The following is a 25,104-nucleotide window of genomic DNA, read 5'->3' on the forward strand; positions in this document are numbered from 1 at the left end:
CTTTTGAAATATGGACAGGTAGAAAGCCAGTGGTATCGCATTTAAGAGTTTTTGGCTCAGTGGCGATAGCTCTAGATAAAACAAAGAAATCAAAGTTCGCACAGAATGGCTTAGAGTATATAATGGTGGGCTACTCGGATACGGCCAAAGCATACCGTTTGGTCTGTAAAGAAACCAGGAAACTCGTAGAGAGTAGGGATGTCATTTTTGTAGAACCTGAAGGGGGCAAACTAGATGCAGCATGTTCCAATGACATGGAATCAATTGAGGTTCAACAAAACCAGGACTCTGAACCCGAAATGGATAGCGACCAATTTAAAGATCCAGAAAATGAGCCAGAAAATCAGGAGGAGATTAGGTCTAGTAATGACATTCTTGTAATTCCAGAACCAATAAGAGGACCAGGACGCCCAACCATAGTACGGACGGGCAAACCAGGACGACCAAGGAAGCAGTATCATATGCTCAATGCGATACTGGCAGCAGACGTACAAGTTCCACAAAACTACGCACTAGCTGAACGGTCTACTGAATGCGAGATATGGAAAGAATCAATGAAGGACGAGTACGAATCTCTCGTGAAGAACGGCACGGGGTCGCTTACTAAATTGCCTAGCGGGAAAAAGTCCATTGGATGCAGATGGGTTTACGCAGTTAAGTCCAATCCGGATGGAAGCGTGAACAGGCTCAAATCACGTCTGGTGGCGAAAGGTTGTAGCCAACGCTACGGGATAGACTACAAGGAAACATTTGCAGTTGTACGCCACGCACCTATCAGGTTGATAATTGCACTTGCAGTCGAACATGGTCTCCACCTACATCAAATGGATGTTGTCACGGCGTATCTCAACGGCGAATTGGAAGATGAGGTTTTTATGAGACAACCTGAGGGCTTCATCAGCGAAGTTCACCCAAATCACGTTTTGACGCTTCACAAAAGTATATATGGCCTAAAACAATCAGGAAGAGTGTGGAACTCTACGTTGGATGCAACGCTGAGACGCATTGGTTTTATACCGACTGTTAACGAACCCTGTCTGTATTGTAAGCCAGGTAAAAATATGTGTCTAATAGCTGTCTACGTAGATGACATTATTTTGGCGTGTAAGGACCTAGATGATATATCTGATATCAAGATAAAGATCGCAGCAGAATTTGATGTGGTTGACGTCGGGCCTATGCAATACTTTTTAGGTATTGAGGTGAAACGTGAAGGCAGTACGGGTGCGATTTCAATCAGCCAACGGAAGTATATTAGAGAGTTGCTCGAACAGTACAATTTGAAAGATTGTCGACAGACGTCCACGCCTCTTGAAGCTGGTTACCAGGTGGCATGCAACAAAGAGGACTGCCGCAGGGTCGACATCACATCGTTCCGAAAGCTAATTGGAGAGTTATCTTATCTTGCTGTTATGACTCGTCCGGACATTGCGCATTCGGTGAACAAATTAGCACAACGTAACAAGGATCCTCATTCCGAGCATGAAGCGACAGCCAAGCACATCCTTCGATATTTGGCAAAAACTATCGACTGGGAGATATGCTACACAAAGCAAGGAAAGGCAATTGAGTGTTTTGTTGATGCAGATTGGGCAAGTGATATGATGAACCGAAAGTCATTCACTGGCTATGTATGCATGTTAGCAGGAGGAGCGGTTTCTTGGGAGTCAAGAAAGCAATCGACGGTTGCCCTCAGTTCCACGGAGGCAGAGTACATAGCCTTATCATCTGCAGCAAAAGAGGCGATATAATTTCGCAGCCTACTGATTGACTTGAAGCTGATGTCCAAGGAGTCAGCTATTCAGATGTACGGCGACAACATTGGAGCACAGCAGCTTGCTAGAAACCCCATGTTTCATGCACGTACAAAGCACATCGACGTCAAGATACATCATATTCGAGAGGTTCTCAAGAGAGGTGAAGTCAACATTGCGTATCTGCCAACCGATGAGATGATAGCAGATGTCCTCACAAAGAACTTAGCCAAGGTTAAGCACCATAAATTTGTATTCGCATTTGGTTTAAAAGATCGTTTATAAGTGCTTGACATGTTATTGGATATTAGTTAAGTATATTTAAAGTTTGTAAACATGCGTTGTGTTGAGGAGGAGTGTTCAAAGTGACCGCCACGATAATTAGATATTGATCTCTAACATCACTGCGCATGTGCCCTGCTGCATATCGATGTTCTCATATCGATGTTCTCATATCGATATTTTTCTTTCGGCGTCTGTCTCTTGCGTATGTTACTCGGAAGCACATATAATTCTGTATACTGATCTTCTGCTGTCTTACAAATAAAATAACTTTAATATCTCTATTTCAGTATTAATGGGTATATCAGTGATACGTGTATATAATATATTGTATACCTAGTGTAATATATATGTACGATTGTTTATGTTTCATTTAAAATGTTGCGGGCAAGTGTCAGCACAACAAAAATACAGATTATATATTAATTTGCATTTAAATTTTTAATTACAAAACCTGGCGACATTTTACTACCAAGGTCATTGAGTGGGTGGGGGGCGGGTTCTGTTCTGGCTAATTAGTGCCATGGACAAGAGCCAAAACTGGCACACGCTGCGGCGGGGATGGATACAAAACGATCAAAGATTCGAATGAAAGAGTCGCTGACAAAGTCATTAACATGTTCCAAATTCCAAAATACTTATTCCCATATATTGTATTTGTATTTGTTTTATTTTTATTTGATTTGTGGATGTTTACTTTCGGGTATGGGCATACGCAGACGTAACTTTGGCATACGTACATACATATGTGTGGCAGGCCTCGTCACTAATTAAAATCTCCAGTCCTTTCCCCGTCCTTTGCCCTTCCTTTCCCCTTCCTTTCGTCGTCCTCGCCCTTGGAACATCTGCATTTCCGCTTAAGCAAATACTCGCCTTTGCGAGCAGTTCCAAACTCTTTTCGGAGTTTCTCTTCCTCTAGGAGAGAGGGAGTGCCGGTGGCGGAGAACCCTGGCTGCTGATGGGAAACATTAACATTCTGTCAAATATTAAACATCCTCTCTGGCCAGCATCCTTTTGTTTTTCCTGCTCCTGCTACGATCCTGCTGCTGCTGTTGCTGCTGTTAGAAGTCATGTGAAGTCCAAACAGTAGAGAGAATTTCGAATGGATATTTGAGGTGGCCGCGTTGTCTCCTCGTCTGTCTCTCCTGCATCTGTTTTTCCAACTATTATTAGTTAGCAAATTCCCAGAGACTTTCCCCAGGATACTAGTAGTTCCATTATGCTAAATGGTATATCACTTACGGCTGCTCCTCGCTGACGAGCAGGCGGCAGGAGCGGAGCGCGGAGCGAGAAATTGTCGTAATCGAAATGAAAATAAAATAAAAGAAAACGTAAGGCTGCAAAATATTATAAATTGGATGCCGTGGCAACCGCAATGCACTCATACATGGGCAGTGCACAAAAGTATCTCACAGATACATATTCACTCCCTGCGATAGTTCGTCGCTGCGTATCTCCATCGCTGCCGCCGTTGTTGCTGCTGCTGCTGTTGCTGTTGCTATTGTTGCTGGTAACTTGATATATGTTTATGGCTGTTGCCTCGATGAGCGATGTTTTTTCCTCATCATCATCCTCCTCTTCTCCACTTCTCCTCCTTTTTATAGCCGATACTCAAAATGAGTATTGGGGTATATTAGATTTGTGGTAAAAGTGGATGTGTGTAACGTCCAAAAGGAATCGTTTCCGACCCCATAAAGTATATATATTCTTGATCAGCATCAATAGCCGAGTCGATTGAGCCATGTCTGTCAGTCCGTCCCCTTCAGCGCCTATTGCTCAAAGACTATAAGAGCGAGAGCAACGATGTTTTGGATCCAGACTTCTGTGATATGTCACTGCTACAAGAATATTTCAAAACTTTGCCCCGCCCAATTCCGCCCCCACAAAGGGCGAAAATCTGTGGCATCCACAATTTCGACGATACGAGAAAACTAAAAACGTAGAATTGTAGAGAATGACCATATCTTTAAGACTGCGGAATCTGAATTGGATCGTATTTTTATTATAGCCAGCATCAAGAAAACAATTTCATTTTTTTCTCGCCCTGTCTCTCTCTAACACACACGTAGCATAGGCGGCTTTGCTTAGCGTAAAACATTAGCGCCTAGATCTCAGAGACTACAAAAGCTAGAGCAACCAAATTTGGTATCCACACTTCTAATATATCGGACCGAGACGAGTTTGTTTCAAAATTTCGCCACACCCCCTTCCGCCCCCGCAAAGGACGAAAATCTGGGGATATTCAAAAATCTCAAAGACTATTAAGGCTAGAGTAACCAAATTTGGTATCCGCACTCCTGTTAGATCTTACTATAAAACGTGTATCTCAAAATTTCGCCCCACCCCCTTCCGCCCACACAAAGGACGAAAATTTGTTCCATCCACAATATTGCACATTCGAGAAAACTAAAAACGCAGAATCATAGATAATGACCATATCTATCAGATTGCTGAATCTGGATCAGATCAGATCATTTTTATAGCCAATAGGAACAAATCAATTTGCAGTGGCTACGCAGCGCCCGACGTCGCGCTCAGACTGATTTTCTGTCTCTCTCGCACGCACTCTTTGTCGTGTCGTTTAATATTAGCGGCGTCTGCCGGAGGAGAGCCATACTGACTTAGTATCGGGTATAACCGTAGAGCTGCGGTGTCCGCAGCAACTCACAACGTTCCCCCTCGTCTTTTTTTTGCATGTGCACTCGCTCCGTGTGTGTGTGCTTGTGTTTGGCTGTATATATGTGCCATGCAGCTTTGTGGCAGTCAGCAAACCACAACGGCGCCAAATCTGAATCTAAAGCGGCACTTTGAACAGGCCAACAACTGGCAAAGTGGTTATTGTTTAAATAGGCACCACCTTGGAATAGGTATAGAACAGAGTCCCTCTCTAGGTAGATGAAGTACATAGATACATATATTTATGTCTGTATATATGTAAGTATGGCCTTTGAATAGATGATTGAATGAAAGCAATGCCAATGTCAAGGGGCAAGTGCAACCAGACGATTGCAGTCTCCTCTCTCTCTAAGAACGGGTCCAGAATACAGATTATACGAGCACTGAGACAGCGAAAAGAATGTATAGTACGAGTATTATACGTTAATTAAACTTTTGCCCCATCATAGTTTGGAGAAATCAAAGCGTATATTCAGGTGTAGACGAACCAAAGAGCCAGGCGGATATGACTGCTATAATCACGTGATACCTGTCGAAGCACATGGTTGCGTACAACTGATGCTTCTTGTTGGTCACCTCGAAGCTCCAGAGCTTGGACAGACCGCCAAGGAGATCCCCGTTCTCACCAAACTGGAACCAAGAGTGCAGCTCGCTCACGTACTGGAAGATGCCGAAGTAGACGAGTACGACAATTAACTGAAAAATTAACGGCATAAGTATGAGGAAGCCCAGGAGGAAGGTATATGCAATCTTCAGCATCGTGGGGAAGGGTAGCGGCTGCATCCAGACATCCTGGAGATGATCCACCAACGGCTGTATATAGTACACCAGGCGCGCTATCTTTGAAGATTTCTGCCACTTCGGATTGAATGCGGGGATTCAGAGATTGAGCGGAGACCTACTGTACCTACTGTTCGGACATACTATTTTACGCTTGTGCAGCGGCTTTTTCCAGGTCTTGTGCATGTTCCTACTTTCGAACTGGCAATTTTCCAGACCCATCTATCAGGTTAACAAATTTTGAACTGATAAATGTTCTTGTTATACTTGTGATAGCTTTTCTTTTTTTTGGCTTTGGGCGTCCAAAAACCATTCAAAATATTTGAAATTAACTCAAAACGAGGGGAACGTTGTGAGTTGCTGCGGACACCGCAACTCTACAGTTATACCCGATTCTAAGTCAGTATGGCTCTCTTCCGGCAGACGCTGCTAATATTAAACGACACGACAAAGAGTGCGTGCGAGAGAGACAGAAAATCAGTCTGAGCGTGACGTCGGCACTGCGTAGCCAGTGCAAATTGATTTGTTCCTTTTGGCTATAAAAATTATCTGATCTGGTCCAGATTCAGCAATATGATAGATATGGTCGTTATCTATGATTCTGCGTTTTTAGTTTTCTCGAATGTGCAATATTGTGGATGCAACAGATTTTCGTCCTTTGTGGTTGCGGAAGAGGGTGGGGTGAAATTCTGAGATATACGTTTTATAGTGACATGTTAAAGGAGTGTCTGTACCAAATTTGGTTACTCTAGCCTTAATAGTCTATGAGATTTGTGGATGCCTCAGATTTTCGTCCTTTGCGGGGGCGGGGCAAAGTTTTGAAATATTCTTGTAGCAGTGACATATCACAGAAGTCTGGATCCAAAACATCGTTGCTCTCGCTCTTATAGTCTTTGAGCACTAGGCGCTGAAGGGGACGGACAGACGGACAGACGGACGGACGGACAGACGGACAGACAGACATGGCTCAATCGACTCGGCTATTGATGCTGATCAAAAATATATATACTTTATGGGGTCGGAAAAGATTCCTTCTGGACGTTACACACATCCACTTTTACCACAAATCTATTATACCCCAATACTCATTTTGAATATCGGGTATAAAAAGGCCATTAATTTAATTCATTTCATTACAGACATTCGATATTTTCTAATATACATATTTGAGCCATGTTTTCAATTTTTCTCAAATTAATCGAAAAGAAAACTTCACATTACGTTCTCTATGGGAATATTGCGAATCTTTCATCTCGATTTGATTGATCCGATTTTGCCGTAACAGCAGTTTCTAGGAGAATTTCCTTCCCTTCCCTTCTCTGCCTTCCAGACGCAGTCTGGGCCCAAGCCAAGCCCTGTCCTGCTCAGACAACAGCAGCCAGAGCAACCATCATACTATACTTATTCATACACTACACTTCCGAAGCGACCCAGTCCGAGTTCCACTTCCAGTTTCAGTTCCAGTCCCAAGTCCCATCCCATTCCCCTTTCCTCTTCTTCGGTATGTGTTTTTCTCTCCTCGTCGTCGTCGTCATCATTTTGCGTTCGTCGAATGCCACGGTTGGCTGGAGGGTAGCTGGGCAGGGTATCCGGTTACCACAAAATGTGCGTGTGTTCTTTATTCGTTCGCCCTGCCCCTCCATCCATCTGCTGTCACCAGCGCGTTATTCATTATACCCGATACTCAAAATGAGTATTGGGTATATTCGATTTGTGGTAAAAGTGGATGTGTGTAACGTCAAGAAGGAATCGTTTCCGACCCCATAAAGTATATATATTCTTGATCAGCATCAATAGCCGAGTCGATTGAGCCCTGTCTGTCTGTCTGTCCGTCTGTCCGTCTCAACTAGATCGTATAATTATTATAGCCAGAATCAAGAAAACAATTTCATTCTTTCTCGCTCTGTCTCTCTCTAACGCACAGGTTTCATGGTCTGTTTTGTCAATTGCAAAATATGAGTTCAAGGATCTGAGAACCTATAAGAGCCAGAGCAACCAAATTTGGTATCCACACTCCTGTGATATCGGACCTTGACCGTTTTATGTCCAAATTTCGCCACACCCCCTTCCGCCCCCGCAAAGGACGAAAATCTGAGGCATCCACAAATCTCATAGACTATTAAGGCTAGAGTAACCAAATTTGGTACACACACTCCTTTAAGATGTCACTATAAAACGTATATCTCAGAATTTCACCCCACCCCCTTCCGCCCCCACAAATGACGATAATCTGTTTCATCCACAATATTGCAGATTCGAGAAAACTAAAAACGCAGAATCATAGATAATGACCATATCCATCAGATTGCTGAATCTGGATCAGATCGGATCATTTTTGTAGCCAAAAGCAAGAAATCAATTTGCAGTGGCTACGCAGCGCCCGACGTCACGCTCAGACTGATTTTCTGTCTCTCTCGCACGCACTCTTTGTCGTGTCGATCATTATTAGCGGCGTCTGCCGGAGGAGAGCCATACTGACTTAGTATCAGGTATAACTGTAGAGTTGCGGTCTCCGCAGCAACTCATTACGTTCCCCCTCGTTTTTATTCGTTTTATTGTACATTCTGTTTTATTATTATGTATTTTGCGTTTTGCCCGTCTCTTTCCTCTCCTCTCCGCTCCTCTCTCCACTCTCTTATCTTGATTCGCTTTTGTGTACTGTTTTCGTTCCCCTGCTCTTTCGCTCTCTCTTTCTCTTTGGCTCGCATCCCTCTACCATCCCTTTCTTTGAGTACTCTGATGGCGTTGATAATGAGGTCGTTGGTGATGATGGCCCCAGAGTCCATGGATTGGAGGCGCTTGGGGGGCATACCATCCACAGCCACATCCAAATCCCACACTCCTTTGCTGGTGAGGATTACATAAAAGTTTGGTTAGGTACCGCGGGGGGCAGAAGCAGTTACAGCTGTAGCCGCGTCCACCGCGGATGGTATCGCCTCGGGCAGGGCAGGGCAAGGCAATTAAAAGACAACAAAATTATTAAAAAACTGTCAAAACAATCCACAGCCAGCATAAAATGCGCCACACGCCACACAACAAACATGGAATGGAACGTTTCCCGGACAGATAATAAAATATCTTATAACGATGACAGGGTTGCGTTGCGTTCCGCTGGAAGACCTCTGGTTAATCGTTAAGATCTTACATAGTTGTAGACAATGGCCCAATGCTTAGGTAGACGCTGGCCTGGCTACACAAAATCCCCAAACTCCAAGTCAGATCAAGGGTACCCTATTCCTCTACCTCCTACTCCTTCTCGTTTTCGTTTTTGTTCCCGGGCTCTTTTGCATCTGCTGCATGGCCCCTGCTTTGGGGTCTCTTGAGTGTCAGAGAGTCGCCACGAGCATTAACAACAGCCACACACATGCGTAAATTAAATGATAATTTATGATCAACACCTTTTCAGATTCCACTTATGGATCGCTGTTCTCCGTTTAGTTGGGTGTCCTGCTGAGCACACGTCCCGAGATTTGTGTACCGATCGCGCAATGCGATAACTCAACCTGTTCGTTCACTTTCCAACGATCTCCCGATCTTCCAGATCTCCCAGATCTCCCGGATCTCCCTGTGCGCCGGGTTAGGGCTCCGAAACAGCGTTCATTTTGTGGCCTCCTCTCTGGTGTGTTTGTCTTTTTAGGATTTATTGACTTATAATTTTTATTAGCAGTGGAATTCCTTGGAAGCCTTCCTTGGACCAGCCATCATCTACCATAACCATATGATTTTATTCTCTCTTTCTTCGTACCCCCCGTCTGCCCCATGCCTTTGTTTCTGATTCAGCATCTCGTGTATTAGTTTTTGAGTTGACTGTGATTAGACTTATAGTTCTATACTCCATTGCATAACGAAGTGATCCGAAACAAGAACAACTTTATTCACATGACAATCACAGTCTCGTCTCTCTTCCTCACTGCCCCACTGGACCACTGTCTCCGCCCTGTGTCCAGTTAAACATAATCCGATCAAGCATTATTACCAAGCTAATGAATCTTCTTAAGACAGAGTCCAACAGAAATTGCTTAAAACTACAAAAAATCAATTGAGCAAACAAGTTCAAAAATATTAAATCCCCATCAATGAGCACAGACCCAAAAACGAAAAAAAATAATAAAAGAAAAGCCCGAAGAACCTTTTAAGGTAGGGGGGGGGACCACACACAGAGAACGAGTCCCATAACCTGCTTCTTGATTTTGTTATAAACTTTATGTGACATTCCCTTTTCGTGGCGGGAATGGTCCTTGAGCTGCTTTGCCTCTACCCCCCGTTCCCGATCGAGTGTGTGTGAAAAATCGAACTGGAACATTTGTTTTATAAATGCAATCACTGGAAGGTATACTCACTCTATGGACCAAGGACAGCCCTGCAAAAGTAGAGGCTATTCTCTTTCCGCTCGAGTGTAATTGTGTGTGTGTGTGTGTGTGTGCTGTTGAGTCTGTGAGGGGGCTTGGTAAGTGTTGCAGTGGTGCTCCAAGAGAGAACAGGGAAACGAGAGAGAACCAAAAACTATGAAACTCTGGTAATTCGATATCATTGTTTATATGCTGCTGCTCCATCTTCTGCCTGCCATCGGCTTCTGCTGTCTTTTGTTTGCTCCCTACTTTGGCCCGTCGCCGTCCCCGTCCCGTCCCCGGCATGGGATAGATGGATGGATGGGGGCGTTTGTGTTTTCCCATATTTGCGGGGTTCTATCGATTTTTGTTTAGAGCAGCGCTACTTTACGTCCACAACTGGAATTCGTTTGGTGAAGAAGTAAGAGGACTCCACCTCCACTCCTTCCTATTGTCCGACAAATGTCACATGTGCCGCCGAACACCCGGCCAAGTTCAAGTTCAAGCTCAAGCCCCAAAAGAAAAGAAAGACAATGATAATCGTCACGCTGTTGGTAGCACTGATCCTGATCCTGATCCTCCTCTCCTCTCCTCTCCTTTGTCCCTCTGTGAATATAATCTACAATTACATGATTGCCGATATCATACAGCTGGGGCCCAGTGGAGCCCGCGCTGTATGTGGGGCCCTCTGTCGAAATCTGCAGCCGCCGCGGAGTCAGCAAATAAGTGGTCCCCAAAGGGGGGGCGCAGCAAAAAGATCGGTCCCTGTCCTCCGTCTCTGTCTGTTTGGGGCTGATCGCAAATTTGTCGAGTGTGCGCTTAAATGTTTTGCATTGCCATGGACGATGCGATGGCTGGTTGCTTGCTTGTTCCGATACCCTTGGACAGGACAGGATTTATTCGCTGCGTCAGTGGATTTGCAGCTAAATATGGTCCTTTCCTACTTCGAAGAATGATTAAGATGGTTCCGAAATGTTATATTCTCTATTCTCCAAGTCCTTAATCGAACTTTGCTCGATCTTCAAAAAGTATTCCCTTGATCGGTATATTAATCTTCCACAAGGGTATTCAAACTTTGTGGGGAAGCTTCCATTCTCATTGCTGGTTTGCTTTGTTGTTGCTGTCATCAAACTTGTTCCACGAGGTGGCTGCTGGCCATGCAATTGGCGACAAGATTAACACTTTGCCGATGATGCCAGTGATATTCGCTGAAAGGCAATTGTTCGAGCTTTAATCATGTTATGGCTTGCTGGGTGGGGGTGTTAGGTGTTAGCCATTAAAGTGTAATTTCAACAATTGTCAGAGGTCATCCCACAAAAGGGCGTCGTATCTAAAATTAAACCTAAAGTGCGGCAACTGCCACTCGAATGCCATTTACAGCCACATCAGTCACATCAGCGGGCGGGGGTGTGTGCAACATCCACATCCCCCAATCGAAAGTGACGTGACGCAGCTCAAATAACTGTAGCTAAAATCAGATGCCACGCAGCCGCCGAACGCTCTGGGGAATGCAATAATGCTATGTCTCTCTCTCTCTCTCTCTCCCTCTATCTCTCTGCTCAGTCACTGTCTGGGGCAACACCTCAGGAAAACGAACATGAGACCATTTATAGAAATGAGAGAGAGGCAGACGATTTCCTTCCGGAAAATAATTTCAATTGCAATTGCTGTGCCTGCTCTGGTGCCCTGTCGTTTGTCATTTGTTTACAAATAAATTATGCACTCTGAATGCACTAGTGTGGAGGGTGTGCGTGTGGGTGTGTTGACAGCAGTAAATTAGTTGCAACAATTGACACATTTTAATGTAAACGATGCTGACATTTCTGGGCATATCCCTGGTGGTTGAGCTGCTGTTGCACCAACGCTTCGTCATCTGTGAAAATAGGGCACTTCCACAAGCGGAGTCCCCCATCGGGAAAGTAAGGCCAACGAGTGTTTCAAGATTTCAATGAGCAAAAAAAGGACATCAAATACCCATTGATATCCGAATGTCCTTCGTGTGACAGCCAACTTTACAGTTTTCGAACCACTGGAAGATAGTGGTCTCTAGTTATTATACCCGATACTCAAAATGAGAGTATTGGGGTATATTAGATTTGTGGTAAAAGTGGATGTGTGTAACGTCCAGAAGGAATCGTTTCCGACCCCATAAAGTATATATATTCTTGATCAGCATCAATAGCCGAGTCGATTGAGCCATGTCTGTCTGTCCGTCTGTCCGTCCGTCCGTCTGTCCGTCTGTCCGTCTGTCCGTCCCCTTCAGCGCCTAGTGCTCAAAGACTATAAGAGCTAGAGCAACGATGTTTTGTATCCAGACTTCTGTGATATGTCACTGCTACAAAAATATTTCAAAACTTCGCCCCGCCCACTTTCGCCCCCACAAAGAACGAAAATCTGTGGCATCCACATTTTTGAAGATACGATAAAACCAAAAACGCAGAATCGTAGAGGATGACTATATGTTTTAGAATGTAAGATCTCAACCAGATCGTATAATTGTTATAGCCAGAATCAAGAAAACAATTTTATTCTTTCTCGCTCTGTCTCTCTCTAATACACAGGTTTCATGGTCGGTTTTGCCAATTGCAAAATATGAGTTCAAGGATCTCAGAACCTATAAGAGCCAGAGCAACCAAATTTGGTATCCACACTCCTGTGATATCGGACCTTGACCGTTTCGTGTCCAAATTTCGCCACACCCCCTTCCGCCCCCGCAAAGGACGAAAATCTGGGGCATCCACAAATCTCAGAGACTATTAAGGCAAGAGTAACCAAATTTGGTATCCGCACTTCTGTTAGATCTCACTATAAAACGTATATCTCAGAATTTCGACCCACCCCTTTCCGCCCACACAAAGAACGAAAATCTGTTGCATCCACAATATTGCACATTCGAGAAAACTAAAAACGCAGAATCATAGACAACGACCATATCTATCAGATTGCTGAATCTGGACCAGATCAGATAATTTTTATAGCCAAAAGGAACAAATCAATTTGCACTGGCTACGCAGCGCCCGACGTCACGCTCAGACTGATTTGCTGTCTCTCTCGCACGCACTCTTTGTCGTGTCGTTTAATATTAGCAGCGTCTGCCGGAGGAGAGCCATACTGACTTAGTATCGGGTATAACTGTAGAGTTGCGGTGTCCGCAGCAACTCACAACGTTACCCCTCGTTTATTTTTATACCCGATACTCAAAATGAGTATTGGGGTATATTAGATTTGTGGTAAAAGTGGATGTGTGTAACGTCAAGAAGGAATCGTTTCCGACCCCATAAAGTATATATATTCTTGATCAGCATCGATAGCCGAGTCGATTGAGCCCTGTCTGTCTGTCCGTCCGTCCGTCTGTCCGTCTGTCCGTCCCTTTCAGCGCCTAGTGCTAAAAGACTATAAGAGCTAGAGCAACGATGTTTTGTATCCAGACTTCTGTGATATGTCACTGCTACAAAAATATTTCAAAATTTCGCCCCGCCCACTTCCGCCTCCACAAAGGACGAAAATCTGTGGCATCCCCATTTTTAAAGATACGATAAAACGCAGAATCGTAGACAATGACTATATGTTCTAGATCGTAAAATCTCAACCAGATCGTATAATTATTATAGCCAGAATCAAGAAAACAATTTCATTCTTTCTCGCTCTGTCTCTTTCTAACACACAGGTTTAATGGTCGGTTTTGCCAATTGCAAAATATGAGTTCAAGGATCTCAGAACTTATAAGAGCCAGAGCAACCAAATTTGGTATCCACACTCCTGTGATCTCCTTGACCGTTTCGTGTCCAAATTTCGCCACACCCCCTTCCGCCCCCGCAAAGGACGAAAATCTGGAGCATCCACAAATCTCAGAGACTATTAAGGCTAGAGTAACCAAATTTGGTATCCGCACTTCTGTTAGATCTCACTATAAAACGTATATCTCAGAATTTCGCCCCACCCCCTTCCGCCCCCACAAAGAACGAAAATCTGTTGCATCCACAATATTGCACATTCGAGAAAACTAAAAACGCAGAATCATAGATAATGACCATATCTATCAGATTGCTGAATCTGGATCAGATCGGATCATTTTTGTAGCCAAAAGCAAGAAATCAATTTGCAGTGGCTACGCAGCGCCCGACGTCACGCTCAGACCGATTTTCTGTCTCTCTCGCACGCACTCTTTGTCGTGCCGTTTAATATTAGCGGCGTCTGCCGGAGGAGAGCCATACTGACTTAGTATCGGGTATAACTGTAGAGTTGCGGTCTCCGCAGGGGGGGGACCTCGTTTGTATGTATATTGGAAGTAGATCCGCAGATGTTAATCGATTTATTTTACTTGCAGCGGCTCCACGGACAAGCAACACTTGGACTCCTCCAGCGACTCGGAGATGGAGGGCAGCATGTTGCCCAGTCAAAGCGCACAACAGCAACAACAACAACAGCAGCAGCAGCAGCAGTCACCCAACAACAACGGCCTGCATCAACAGCAACTGCAGCTTGCTGCCGCCGAACAGAGCCTGCAACATCACCCCCATCAGCACCAGCATCCCGCCGACACCGGGCCCACAAGCGTTGTCAGCAAGACTGGTCACAGTGGAGCAGGTGGTGGTGGCTGGGACGGGGGCGGTGGCGGTGGCGCCGCAACAGCAACACAAATGCAAATGCCACCCCTCTCCGCTGCCGTTGCCTACTCCCACCTGCATAGTGTGATGGGCGCCATGCCCATGACCATGTACGACATGGGGGAGTATCAGCAGATATGATTCTAGTTGGAGGCGGCTGCTGCCGCTACCAGCGGGAGCGGAAGCGGAAGGGGGAAGGCAAGCGGAAACGAAAGCACGGGTCCGAGTGCCGCCGCCAACAGCAGCAATGCCTACGGGTGGTCAATGTCAGTGCCGTCGGCGTACTATCAGCGCCAGCAGGATCTGTCGGAAAGCTTTTACTTCTGATTCGATTCGATCCGAACCGATCCTCGAGCGGAGCTGGGCGGAACCTTAGCAATATTTAGAGAGTGCTTTGTCGTAGCAACAAATTCTATTTAATCGTTAGACACAGCAACACCTTCTGCATAAGCTACCATTTTTCAGCAATCAATGGAAAGAGAGAGATACGGAGATATACAGAAAGAGGGGGAGGGAGAGGGAGATAAAAGGCACCACACTGCAGCACAAGCTTTTGGCAACCCAAAAAAACCTAGAGAGAAAACTTGGAAGAAAACTGCATCGATCTGTGTAAATAGCTAGGCTAGGTTTTAGTTTTAGAGCGGTTTGAGACGGAGGCAGGTACAACCGAAATGCAAATCAAATCGAAATGTGCAAACAATTATACATAAACGACTATTATATATTATTATATACATCTGTATCTACGTAATGCATAAATTATACACTTTTAATTGTAGCCTTTAGTAATCATATTTTTGTTAGCAATGAATTCTATTAAATTATTTTCAAATGATTGTCAAGATCAAAGAGTTTTGCCTGTTCCCACGCGTCGTCGGCGCGTGCGTTCCTCTTACACGCGACCTCTTCCTCTTACAGATCTTGCTCATCACAGCACGTCCCATGTAATGAGTCTCTTCGTAAAGTTTGAAAAGCACTTGGCAACGACAGGACTGTCGGGGGCGGCGCTTGGCAACCGAACCGTGTCGGTGTGCAGGGGTGTCCGGGTGTCTATGTCTGGTTGTGGGGGTGAATGCTGTCTGACTGGTTGATTTGTTTATTGATACTGTACTTACATATTGCAGACGTCGTCGCTTCCAGCCAAAGCCTTGCCCAAACCCGTACCCCCCAGTATCGTTGCCAGGGAGAAAGGACACCAGACCAGCAGCAGCACACACGTGTCTGGGCTGAGACTGTCTCTGACTCTGATTGAGATTGATGGTCACATATCTCGTTACAAAATATTTTGACTTCTTTTATCTTGCGGCGGCTTTTGCCGATAATTTAATTACGGCCTTAATGTGTTTGTTCTTCTGCCTTGTCGAAAATGAATTTAATGACCGCCTACAGGATATTTGGAGGCGGCAAAAGGAAACCTTGGCATTTGCACCTTTCATTGAAGATTCCATTGAAGATTCTTCTCCGAAAATGTTCATACAAAACGGATTACAATTAAACCGAGTTCCACATGCCATCAGCATTTATTTGTCCGTTCCTTTAGGTCAAAGAAAATCTCTGAAATGCCTTTAAAGGCTTATGCGGATACAATGGGTATTGATAATGCAGGACATGCATGTGCGTCTTGTGTGCCTTTTATTATGATCCCATGGAGCTGTCAATGACCTGTCAACCGTTTTTATGCTATTGCTGGAAAAATAACCTCATTGACCTGGAGACCTTAGGAATACACACAGTATGTATATTCTCGAGAGTTGTAGGTTTCATTGGTTATGGCTATGTTAATTTTTTAGTATATCTCAAATCGTTATATTACTGTTTTCCTTTTTTTGCGCTTTTTTGGGTGGATGGATTTACTGAAGCCCAAGCGCAACATCATTTTTATACCCGATACTCAAAATGAGTATTGGGGTATATTAGATTTGTGGTAAAAGTGGATGTGTGTAACGTCCAGAAGGAATCGTTTCCGACCCATAAAGTATATATATTCTGGATCAGCATCAATAGCCGAGTCGATTGAGCCCTGTCTGCCTGTCCGTCTGTCCGTCTATCCGTCCGTCCGTCCGTCCGTCCGTCCGTCCGTCCGTCCGTCCGTCTGTCCGTCTCCTTAAGCGCCTAGTGCTCAAAGACTATAAGATCTAGAGCAACGATGTTTTGGATCCAGACTCCTGTGATATGTCACTGCTACAAAAATATTTCAAAACTTCGCCCCGCCCACTTCCGCCCCCACAAAGGACGAAAATCTGTGTGATCTACATTTTTAAAGATACGATAAAACCAAAATCGCAGAATCGTAGAAGATGACTTTATGTTCTAGATCGTAAAATCTCAATCAGATCGTAAAATTATTATAGCCAGAATCAAGAAAACAATTTCATTCCTTCTCGGTCTGTATCTCTCTAACACACAGGTTTCATGGTCGGTTTTGCCAATTGCAAAATATGAGTTCAAGGATCTCAGAACCTATAAGAGCCAGAGCAACCAAATTTGGTATCCACACTCCTGTGACCGTTTTGTGACCAAATTTCGCCACACCCCCTTCCGCCTCCACAAAAGACGAAAATCTGTTTCATCCACAATATTGCACATTCGAGAAAACTAAAAACGCAGAATCATAGATAATGACCATATCTATCAGATTGCTGAATCTGGATCAGATCGGATCATTTTTGTAGCCAATAGGAAGAAATCAATTTGCAGTGGCTACGCAGCACCCGACGTCACGCTCAGACTGATTTTCTGTCTCTCTCGCACGCACTCTTTGTCGTGTCGTTCATTATTAGCGGCGTCTGCCGGAGGAGAGCCATACTGACTCGTATCGGGTATAACTGTAGAGTTGCGGTGTCCGCAGCAACTCACAACGTTCCACCTCGTTTTTGTCTAGAAAAGTTACCTTTTTGTTGCATCCCTTCGTTATAATTCGCTGTACAATTTTGAATGTTTGCGGTAAATAAGTAAAACATTGGACTCTGTAAACCATTTAGGGTTTCTGCCCAACCTCCTGAGATGGATTTCTAGCTATCTTTATTCCAGGTCTCAAAGAGTCCTCTTCAAAAGCTCCCTCTCTTCACCAGTAAAGGTTTCTTCGGGAGTACCACAGGGCAGCCATCTAGGCCCCTTACTCTTTACACTCATTATTAATGGCTTGCCTTCGGTATTAACATACTCTCGAGTACTTATGTATGCGGATGATGTTAAACTCTGTGTCCAGTATAAGGACACATTATTTCATTCTCGCTTGCAATCCGATCTCAATAACTTTCAGTCATGGTGTTGTGCAAACTTGTTACATCTTAATGTCTCGAAATGCAAAGTTATGACATTTCACCGTTCTAGCCCCTTGTTGGCTCCCTATACCCTATTTGGTGGTTCTCTTGAGAGAATTACCCTGGTGGATGATCTTGGTGTTATGTTAGACGCCAAGTTAAAGTTTTCTGAACATATTTCTACCATGGTAAATAAGGGCATGGGCATGCTTGGGTTTATAATGAGTTGGTCAAGGGAATTCGACGACCCCTATATAACAAAAACTTTCTATACCTCGCTTGTTCGTCCGATCTTAGAATACGGCTCCTGTGTATGGTGCCCTCAGTACAAAGTACACCAGGACCGTATAGAATCAGTACAGGAAAACTTATTTCTCTTTGCTGTGCTGGGCCTTAACTGGGAGGCGGGTGTGAGACTCCCATCTTACTCTAGTAAACTGCTATTAGTAAACCTCCCATCCTTAGTTAACCGTAGAAAAATGCTTGGTGTGATTTTAATGAACTTCACGATTCCTATTAGACTTACTAAAAATTGTATACCGTTGTTCCTTCCACTTTGTAGGTCGAATTATTCCTTGCATGAACCGTTTAGGGTCTTATGCTCGGATTATAATTCCCTCTAGCATATTATATCCCCCACTAATTCTCTTCCTCTTATTAAATTACTAATCCTTCCACACCTTTCTAGTATTAAGTAATTGTAGTGGTATTTGTATTTTAAATGAATGCTTAGTTCTCTTAGTAAGTTTAGTGCTAATTTTCCTCGAATAAAAGTCTAACAGCTATCTTTCCTGCATGCTCGCGATCCGCGCGTAACAGAGTTTCAGACGGACCATTTGACGGTGCAGTAATTGCATCGCCTTTTGTAAGATGCAGTCATAGCATGTCAACGTCCAAGATTATGGGTATCTTAGCAACTATCGCAAGCATTTGGAGATGTATATATAACAATTATAACAATTATGCGCCCAATTTTCAGCCTCCAACGTAAAGACTCTCTTTATGTTTCGCCCCAGATATCTGCTGTCTTCTGCTGTCATGTTAATGTTCTTGTTAAGAAGTAACGGATCTTTGCCTAGAGCTTCAGAGAACCATCGTTAGCAAAATCGATTCAATAGTATCGAAATAATATTTGTATAAAATATATATATATTATATATTAATAAATTATTAAATAAACGCAATATAATAATTATATTACTCTTAATTAATTGATTCATATTAATTAGTAATCGTGTAGTACGTTACGTTTTATGTTTACGTTTTTAGATAGTTGCGTGTCGTGTCTACTAGGCTGACTAGGGCTGCAAAATCAAATTTCAACTGTAAAAAAAGTGAAGCGGGCGCGGGCGCGTACGCTACTCACACTCCGAAGTCCAAGGAGCAGCAGGGTCCTGTGCCGACCAAGTGTGGAAGGAGAAAATTAACATATAAACTTCAACTAATTTCAGTTTGTGCAAAAATGTCGGGGCTTTCATGTGTTGCATGCGAAGATATCGATAGGTGATACCCCATAGAAGCGGTGAGGAGGAAAGAAGTTTGAACAGAGTGGCAAGGCCAAAATTTAAGGGGAAAAGGTTAGCGAAGAGTGGCGCCACCTGGTCCTGGAGAGTGAGAGTTCCGCGCGCTCTCCGGAGCCGTTATGAGAGAAGATTTCCGATCTCATCCCATAACGGAGTCCCGAAGCCAACTCACCCATACCCCAAAGAAAAGAGAGCCGCCAGCAGCCCAAATCAGGCCATGCCCTGAACCTAGTTCAAGGGCGATAGAAGAGAGAGCGATGGGGATCAGCGGCCCGGGAGCATTAAACAGAGCAGCTAAGCCAAGAGGAGGTTCAGAGAAAGAAATTCCCGCAACGGAGGAGCATGCGCGCCGGACATAGTGATCTAGTGATTTTTTTTGTTCTGAAAGAAAAAGTGAGTGGGATGGGGATGGAGTAGTGGCCATCACCCTGAAAAAAAAAGATAAATAAATCCGTGATTCCAGGGGATCCAGATCAGTGAGAGACCAGGAACCAGGACTAGCGGGACGGGAAAGAGACCCAAGAAGCATAAGAGATAGTCCGCTCCAAAGGGGGGAGTAAAGAAACCCCAAATTTATTTTTTTTGTTGGCCAATCCGTAGGGAATAGGTCACAGCTCCGCCATCCTGGCTTGCTTTTTGCTGGGCTCGAAGACACAATCCTGGCCACGAAGTGCGGGTCCCTCGCCCATTTAGGGAGAGCAAAAAAAAACGAGGTGGAACGTTGTGAGTTGCTGCGGACACCGCAACTCTACAGCTATACCCGATACTAAGTCAGTATGGCTCTCCTCCGGCAGACGCCGCTAATAATGAACGACACGACAAAGAGTGCGTGCGAGAGAGACAGAAAATCAGTCTGAGCGTGACGTCGGGCGCTGCGTAGCCACTGCAAATTGATTTCTTCCTATTGGCTACAAAAATGATCCGATCTGATCCAGATTCAGCAATCTGATAGATATGGTCATTATCTATGATTCTGCGTTTTTAGTTTTCTCGAATGTGCAATATTGTGGATGAAACAGATTTTCGTCCTTTGTGGGGGCGGAAGGGGGTGTGGCGAAATTTGGACACAAAACGGTCACAGGAGTGTGGATACCAAATTTGGTTGCTCTGGCTCTTATAGGTTCTGAGATCCTTGAACTCATATTTTGCAATTGGCAAAACCGACCATGAAACCTGTGTGTTAGAGAGATACAGACCGAGAAGGAATGAAATTGTTTTCTTGATTCTGGCTATAATAATTTTACGATCTGATTGAGATTTTACGATCTAGAACATAAAGTCATCCTCTACGATTCTGCGATTTTGGTTTTATCGTATCTTTAAAAATGTAGATCCCACCGATTTTCGTCCTTTGTGGGGGCGGAAGTGGGCGGGGCGAAGTTTTGAAATATTTTTGTAGCAGTGACATATCACAGAAGTCTGGATCCAAAACATCGTTGCTCTAGATCTTATAGTCTTTGAGCACTAGGCGCTTAAGGGGACGGACAGACGGACGGACGGACGGACGGACGGACGGACGGACGGATAGACGGACAGACGGACAGGCAGAAGGGCTCAATCGACTCGGCTATTGATGCTGATCCAGAATATGAATACTTTATGGGGTCGGAAACGATTCCTTCTGGACGTTTCAATACTCATTTTGAGTATCGGGTATAAAAAGCATCAATCAACATATTTACTCCCATTATTTATTTTTGTTAAACGTCCCCATTTATATGTATATGTTAATCCCCTTATTTAAGTCCGTCTATATCTATTTATATATGTAACTTATTTATATTTATTATATTAATTATTTCTATTTAGCTATTTATTTATTAACCGCCCGTAGTGATAAGATGAAGGGGAAATGAATAAGCAGGCTTAGTGTAGCGATGATACCGTGTAAAATTAGGAAATTGAAGTGAAAATTATAACGAAGAAAATGAATTGCTAAGCGTTTCATATGGGGGGAAGAGGAGCCACAGCAACGAGAGGGTAAGGCTGCTGCACATGGCAGGGAGATCCAAAACGTTGTTATTCAGATCTCAGGTAGGGTGGGTACGACAGGGGTAAAAACATCGACACCTCGACCTGGTCCACGTCAGGGCGCTGAGGGGCGTGGAGACGACAGTTGGAATCGAACGCACTGCCCTCCGAGATTCTCTCAGGAGTAAATGTCGCCATAGCGCAAGCACAGGAGACGTGGAGAGGCAGCATGGCAGATACCCTGAGTAAGACGCTGCAGGAAGAGATCCGTCGCGGCTTTATGGAGCTGATGGGGGCCATAACAGAGGTGATGGCGCCTCTGCGCCAGAACGTGGAATTGATCCAAGACCTGAGATTGGAAAGAGACCAGAATGAAATCAAGGATAACACTGGCGATCAGCAGCCTCTAGCTCACCTCAGGCAGAAGCCGAACACAGGGACCATTCCAAAAAGGTCCAAGGACGATGACGCATGGAATTCCCAGTCGCCTCCAAGGAAACCGGCGAGGTTGAGCCAGAACTGGCGCCGAGGAGTAGGCGATGCGGACCTGGATCCAGGTGTTGGAAGGCAGAGACGGGAGACATCAGGAGACGGCGGAGGTCCAACAGATCTGCCACCATTTGAAAGGAGAGACGATCTCCAGGAGCGAGATGGGGACGCGTCGACAAATGGGAAATCCACTTCGACGGAGACCCAAATAAGATGACGGTGCAGGACTTCGTGTTCAGGGTCGAGTTCCTCCGTAGTCAGAACCGACGGTCGTGGGACGAGGTCCTTGACAACTTTCACCATCTCGTCAAAGGACAAGCGGCGGAGTGGTATTGGCACCTGCACCGTCATCTTATTTGGGTCTCCGTCGAGTGGATTTCCCATTTGTCTCCTTTCAAATGGTGGCAGATCTGTTGGACCTCCGCCGTCTCCTGATGTCTCCCGTCTCTGCCTTCCAGCACCTGGATCCAGGTCCGCATCGCCTACTCCTCGGCGCCAGTTCTGGCTCAACCTCGCCGGCTTCCTTGGAGGCGACTGGGAATTCCATGCGTCTTCGTCCTTGGACCTTTTTGGAATGGTCCCTGTGTTCGGCTTCTGCCTGAGGTGAGCTAGAGGCTGCTGATCGCCATTGTTATCCTTGATTTCATTCCGCTACGTTTACGCGATCCGAGTCCGAAACGTGGAGCAGCTGAGGGAAGAGTGCCTCGAAGTGGAGTACCACTTTCGCGGACGCGAGCAGAAGTCGACGTTCCGTCCTGCGCCGAAATTCCATTCAGCCGGGAAGCGAGTGGAGGAGCTAGAGCCGGAAACGGAGTTTCTGGATGAAGACGAAGCAAGGATAGTAGAAGAAACTCACCTGGCGAACAAACCCCGGCTGTGTTGCTGGAATTGCGGCCAGTTCGAACACGGGTTCCGAGACTGCGTGGCGAAGGAACGCAAAATATATTGTAACCGCTGCGGAAAGCCAGAAATGTTTACTCCAACGTGTCCAAATTGCTCGGGAAACGCACGATCGGGCATCATGAAAGCGGGAGATCAGCGCTCGAGACAGAAGCCCGCGAAGAAATGAACGATGGTCCATTAATCAATATAGAAATTAAGAATAATAGCCCGAATAAATTTAATAAAAATAGTTTGAAGTTCATACCGGCCGAAGAGAGGATGAGGAGATACATACAAATTCGAAACCAGATCTTTGATGACAGGCAGCTGGAGGGGATGCGCGGTGTCAGTCGTAGACTCCAAAAGGCCCGTTCCAGATTTAAGGAAAGGCGACAGACTCGCAAAGAGGTGGCCGAGGCAGTCAGACGAGGAGCAGGACGCGATCCCAGAGTATTTGCCGAAGTGCAGATAAGAGGACATCGGATTGCTGGACTCCTAGATACTGGGGCATCCGTTAGTGTCTTAGGAAAGGGCAGCCGTGAACTCCTTGCCGACCTCGAGGTGGAAATGGACAATTATGTCTCGGTCATCAAGACAGCCTCTTGAGAAGAAAGGTCCATAGTCGGCAAAACCAAACTCTGCGTAGGATATAACGGAATGAATAAAGAGATCTTGTTTTACGTATGCCCGTACCTAGAGCAAGCCATGTACCTGGGTATTGATTTCTGGAGATCCTTCGCGCTGGCTCCCACAGTCCTCGGAGAAGAGCCCAGTCGATCCAGCGAGGCCCAAGTAGGCGAGATCCAAATGTCACAAATCAGCCAGTACGCCGAACATCGCCAGGAGGACGTGGATGTGGAAGCTTGAACCCTGGAAGACACGGAAACCGAAGAGCTGGAGAAGGTAAAGAAGGAGTTTCTGACCTATGAGGATGTCGGATTAGGAACAACGACGGTAGAGCAGCATCGGATCCAGTTGATCGAGGGCGCAGAACCATTTAAAGATCGGCATTACCCTCAATCCCCAGCGATGCAGGAGGTGATCTGGACCGATGTGGATAAAATGCTGGAACTCGGAGTGATCGAGGTCAGCGATAGTCCATGGAGCAATCGGACGACGGTGGTGCGAAAGCCAAACAAAAATAGATTCTGTTTGGACGCGCGGAAACTGAATCAGCTCACCGTAAAAGATGCTTACCGTCTTCCTAGCATCGAGGGTATACTGTCCAGGATTGACCAGACATATTACATTTCCAGCGTCGACCTCAAATTCGCATTCTGGCAAATTAAATTGGACCCAGAAAGCCGGAAGTGCACCGCATTTACCGTTGCAGGCCGTCCGCTGTATCAATTCGTGATGATGCCCTTCGGTCTGTGTAACGCTGCCCAGAGGTTATGCAGAGTGATGGATAAGGTAATCCCGACTCAGCTCAGATCAAACGTTTTCGTTTATTTGGACGATCTTTTGGTGCTAGCCCCGGACTTCCAGACGCATCTGCGATATCTGCGATTGGTGGCCCAGTGCCTGAAAAGAGGGAATTTGACGATAGGTCTAAAAAAATCCAAATTCTGCTTTAAGTCGCTGAAATACCTGGGGTTTATCATCGGAGGCGGCACGCTGCAAATGGATCCCGATAGGGTTGTGGCTATACAAAAGATCCCGAGCCAGAGTTTAGTAAAGGAGCTACGGAGCTTCATAGGAACCGCAGGATGGTATAGGCGCTTCATCAAGGACTTCGCCACCATCGCGGTACCGTTAACAGAAGCATCCGAAGAAGAATCCCTGAAGAAGGCACTCACCACGTCTCCTGTATTAGTCCATGCCGACTTTGAACGCCATTTCTACATCCAGTGCGACGCCTCAAATTTTGGAGTGGGAGCAGTGCTTTTTCAGCTGGATGATGACAAAGCAGAGCGCCCAGTGGCATTCTTCTTTTCCAAGCTGAACAAACATCAAATAAATTATTCGGTAACGGAGAAAGAATGCTTAGCTGCGGTATTGGCGATTGAAAGATCAGGCCATATGTGGAATTGATGCCGTTCACGGTAATCACTGACCAAGCCAGCCTTAAATGGCTAGTGTCACTCAAGGACCTGAATGGGCGTCTAGCGAGATGGTCATTGCGGCTGCAGAGGTTCGACTTTGAGATCGAACACCGCAAGGGAGTTGAAAATATAGTGGCGGATACACTATCGCGCTGCATCGAGGAGGTGGTCCTAGACCCAACGGAAATCCTCGGATTCCAGACGACGGAATTCAAATCAACGGAATACCAGGAGTTGGAAGGAGAAGTCTGCAGAAACAAAGAATTATTGCCTGACCTGCGAATAGACGGGGACCTGGTATTCAAGCGAATGGGCTTCGCGCAAATCGACGACCAAGTGGAAGGTTCAATGTGGAAATTATGGATTCCCGCGGCACTGACGAAAACCCTCATCGCGAAGGCCCACGAAGACCACACAGCTGGACACGGTGGAATGAAGAAGACCTTGCATAGGTTAAAAAGGCACTACTACTGGCCGGCGATGACGGCACAAGTGCGGGAATAC

At 45.3% G+C, this 25,104-nt stretch overlaps 1 protein-coding gene and 1 pseudogene across 1 annotated transcript; one reads left to right on the forward strand and one right to left on the reverse strand.

Annotated features, from left to right (window-relative positions):
• The window catches only part of LOC117190989, a 34,727-nt pseudogene extending 19,484 nt beyond the window's left edge, over positions 1-15,243 (forward strand).
• A 7,084-nt stretch (positions 15,244-22,327) lies between these two features.
• On the reverse strand, positions 22,328-22,715 carry LOC117191786. Its single transcript, XM_033396550.1, has 2 exons — positions 22,530-22,715; positions 22,328-22,469 (listed from the first exon to the last, which is right to left on the reverse strand). Exons 1-2 carry the CDS (start codon positions 22,694-22,696, stop codon positions 22,331-22,333), a joined length of 306 nt encoding a protein of 101 aa, XP_033252441.1. The 5' UTR covers positions 22,697-22,715; the 3' UTR covers positions 22,328-22,330.
• Between the last annotated feature and the right edge of the window lie 2,389 nt (positions 22,716-25,104).

The sequence above is a fragment of the Drosophila miranda genome (assembly GCF_003369915.1).
Source record: "Drosophila miranda strain MSH22 chromosome Y unlocalized genomic scaffold, D.miranda_PacBio2.1 Contig_Y1_pilon, whole genome shotgun sequence".
Classification (NCBI taxonomy): Eukaryota; Metazoa; Arthropoda; class Insecta; order Diptera; family Drosophilidae; genus Drosophila; species Drosophila miranda.

Bases quoted from the DNA above. Each gene is read 5' to 3' on its own strand.
- LOC117191786 (XM_033396550.1), bottom strand. From the start codon at position 22,696: ATGATGCCCGATCGTGCGTTTCCCGAGCAATTTGGACACGTTGGAGTA. The intron at 22,470-22,529 runs GTGAGTTTCTTC...TTCCGGCTCTAG, and splicing joins AGCCGGGGTTTGTTCGCCAG to CTCCTCCACTCGCTTCCCGG.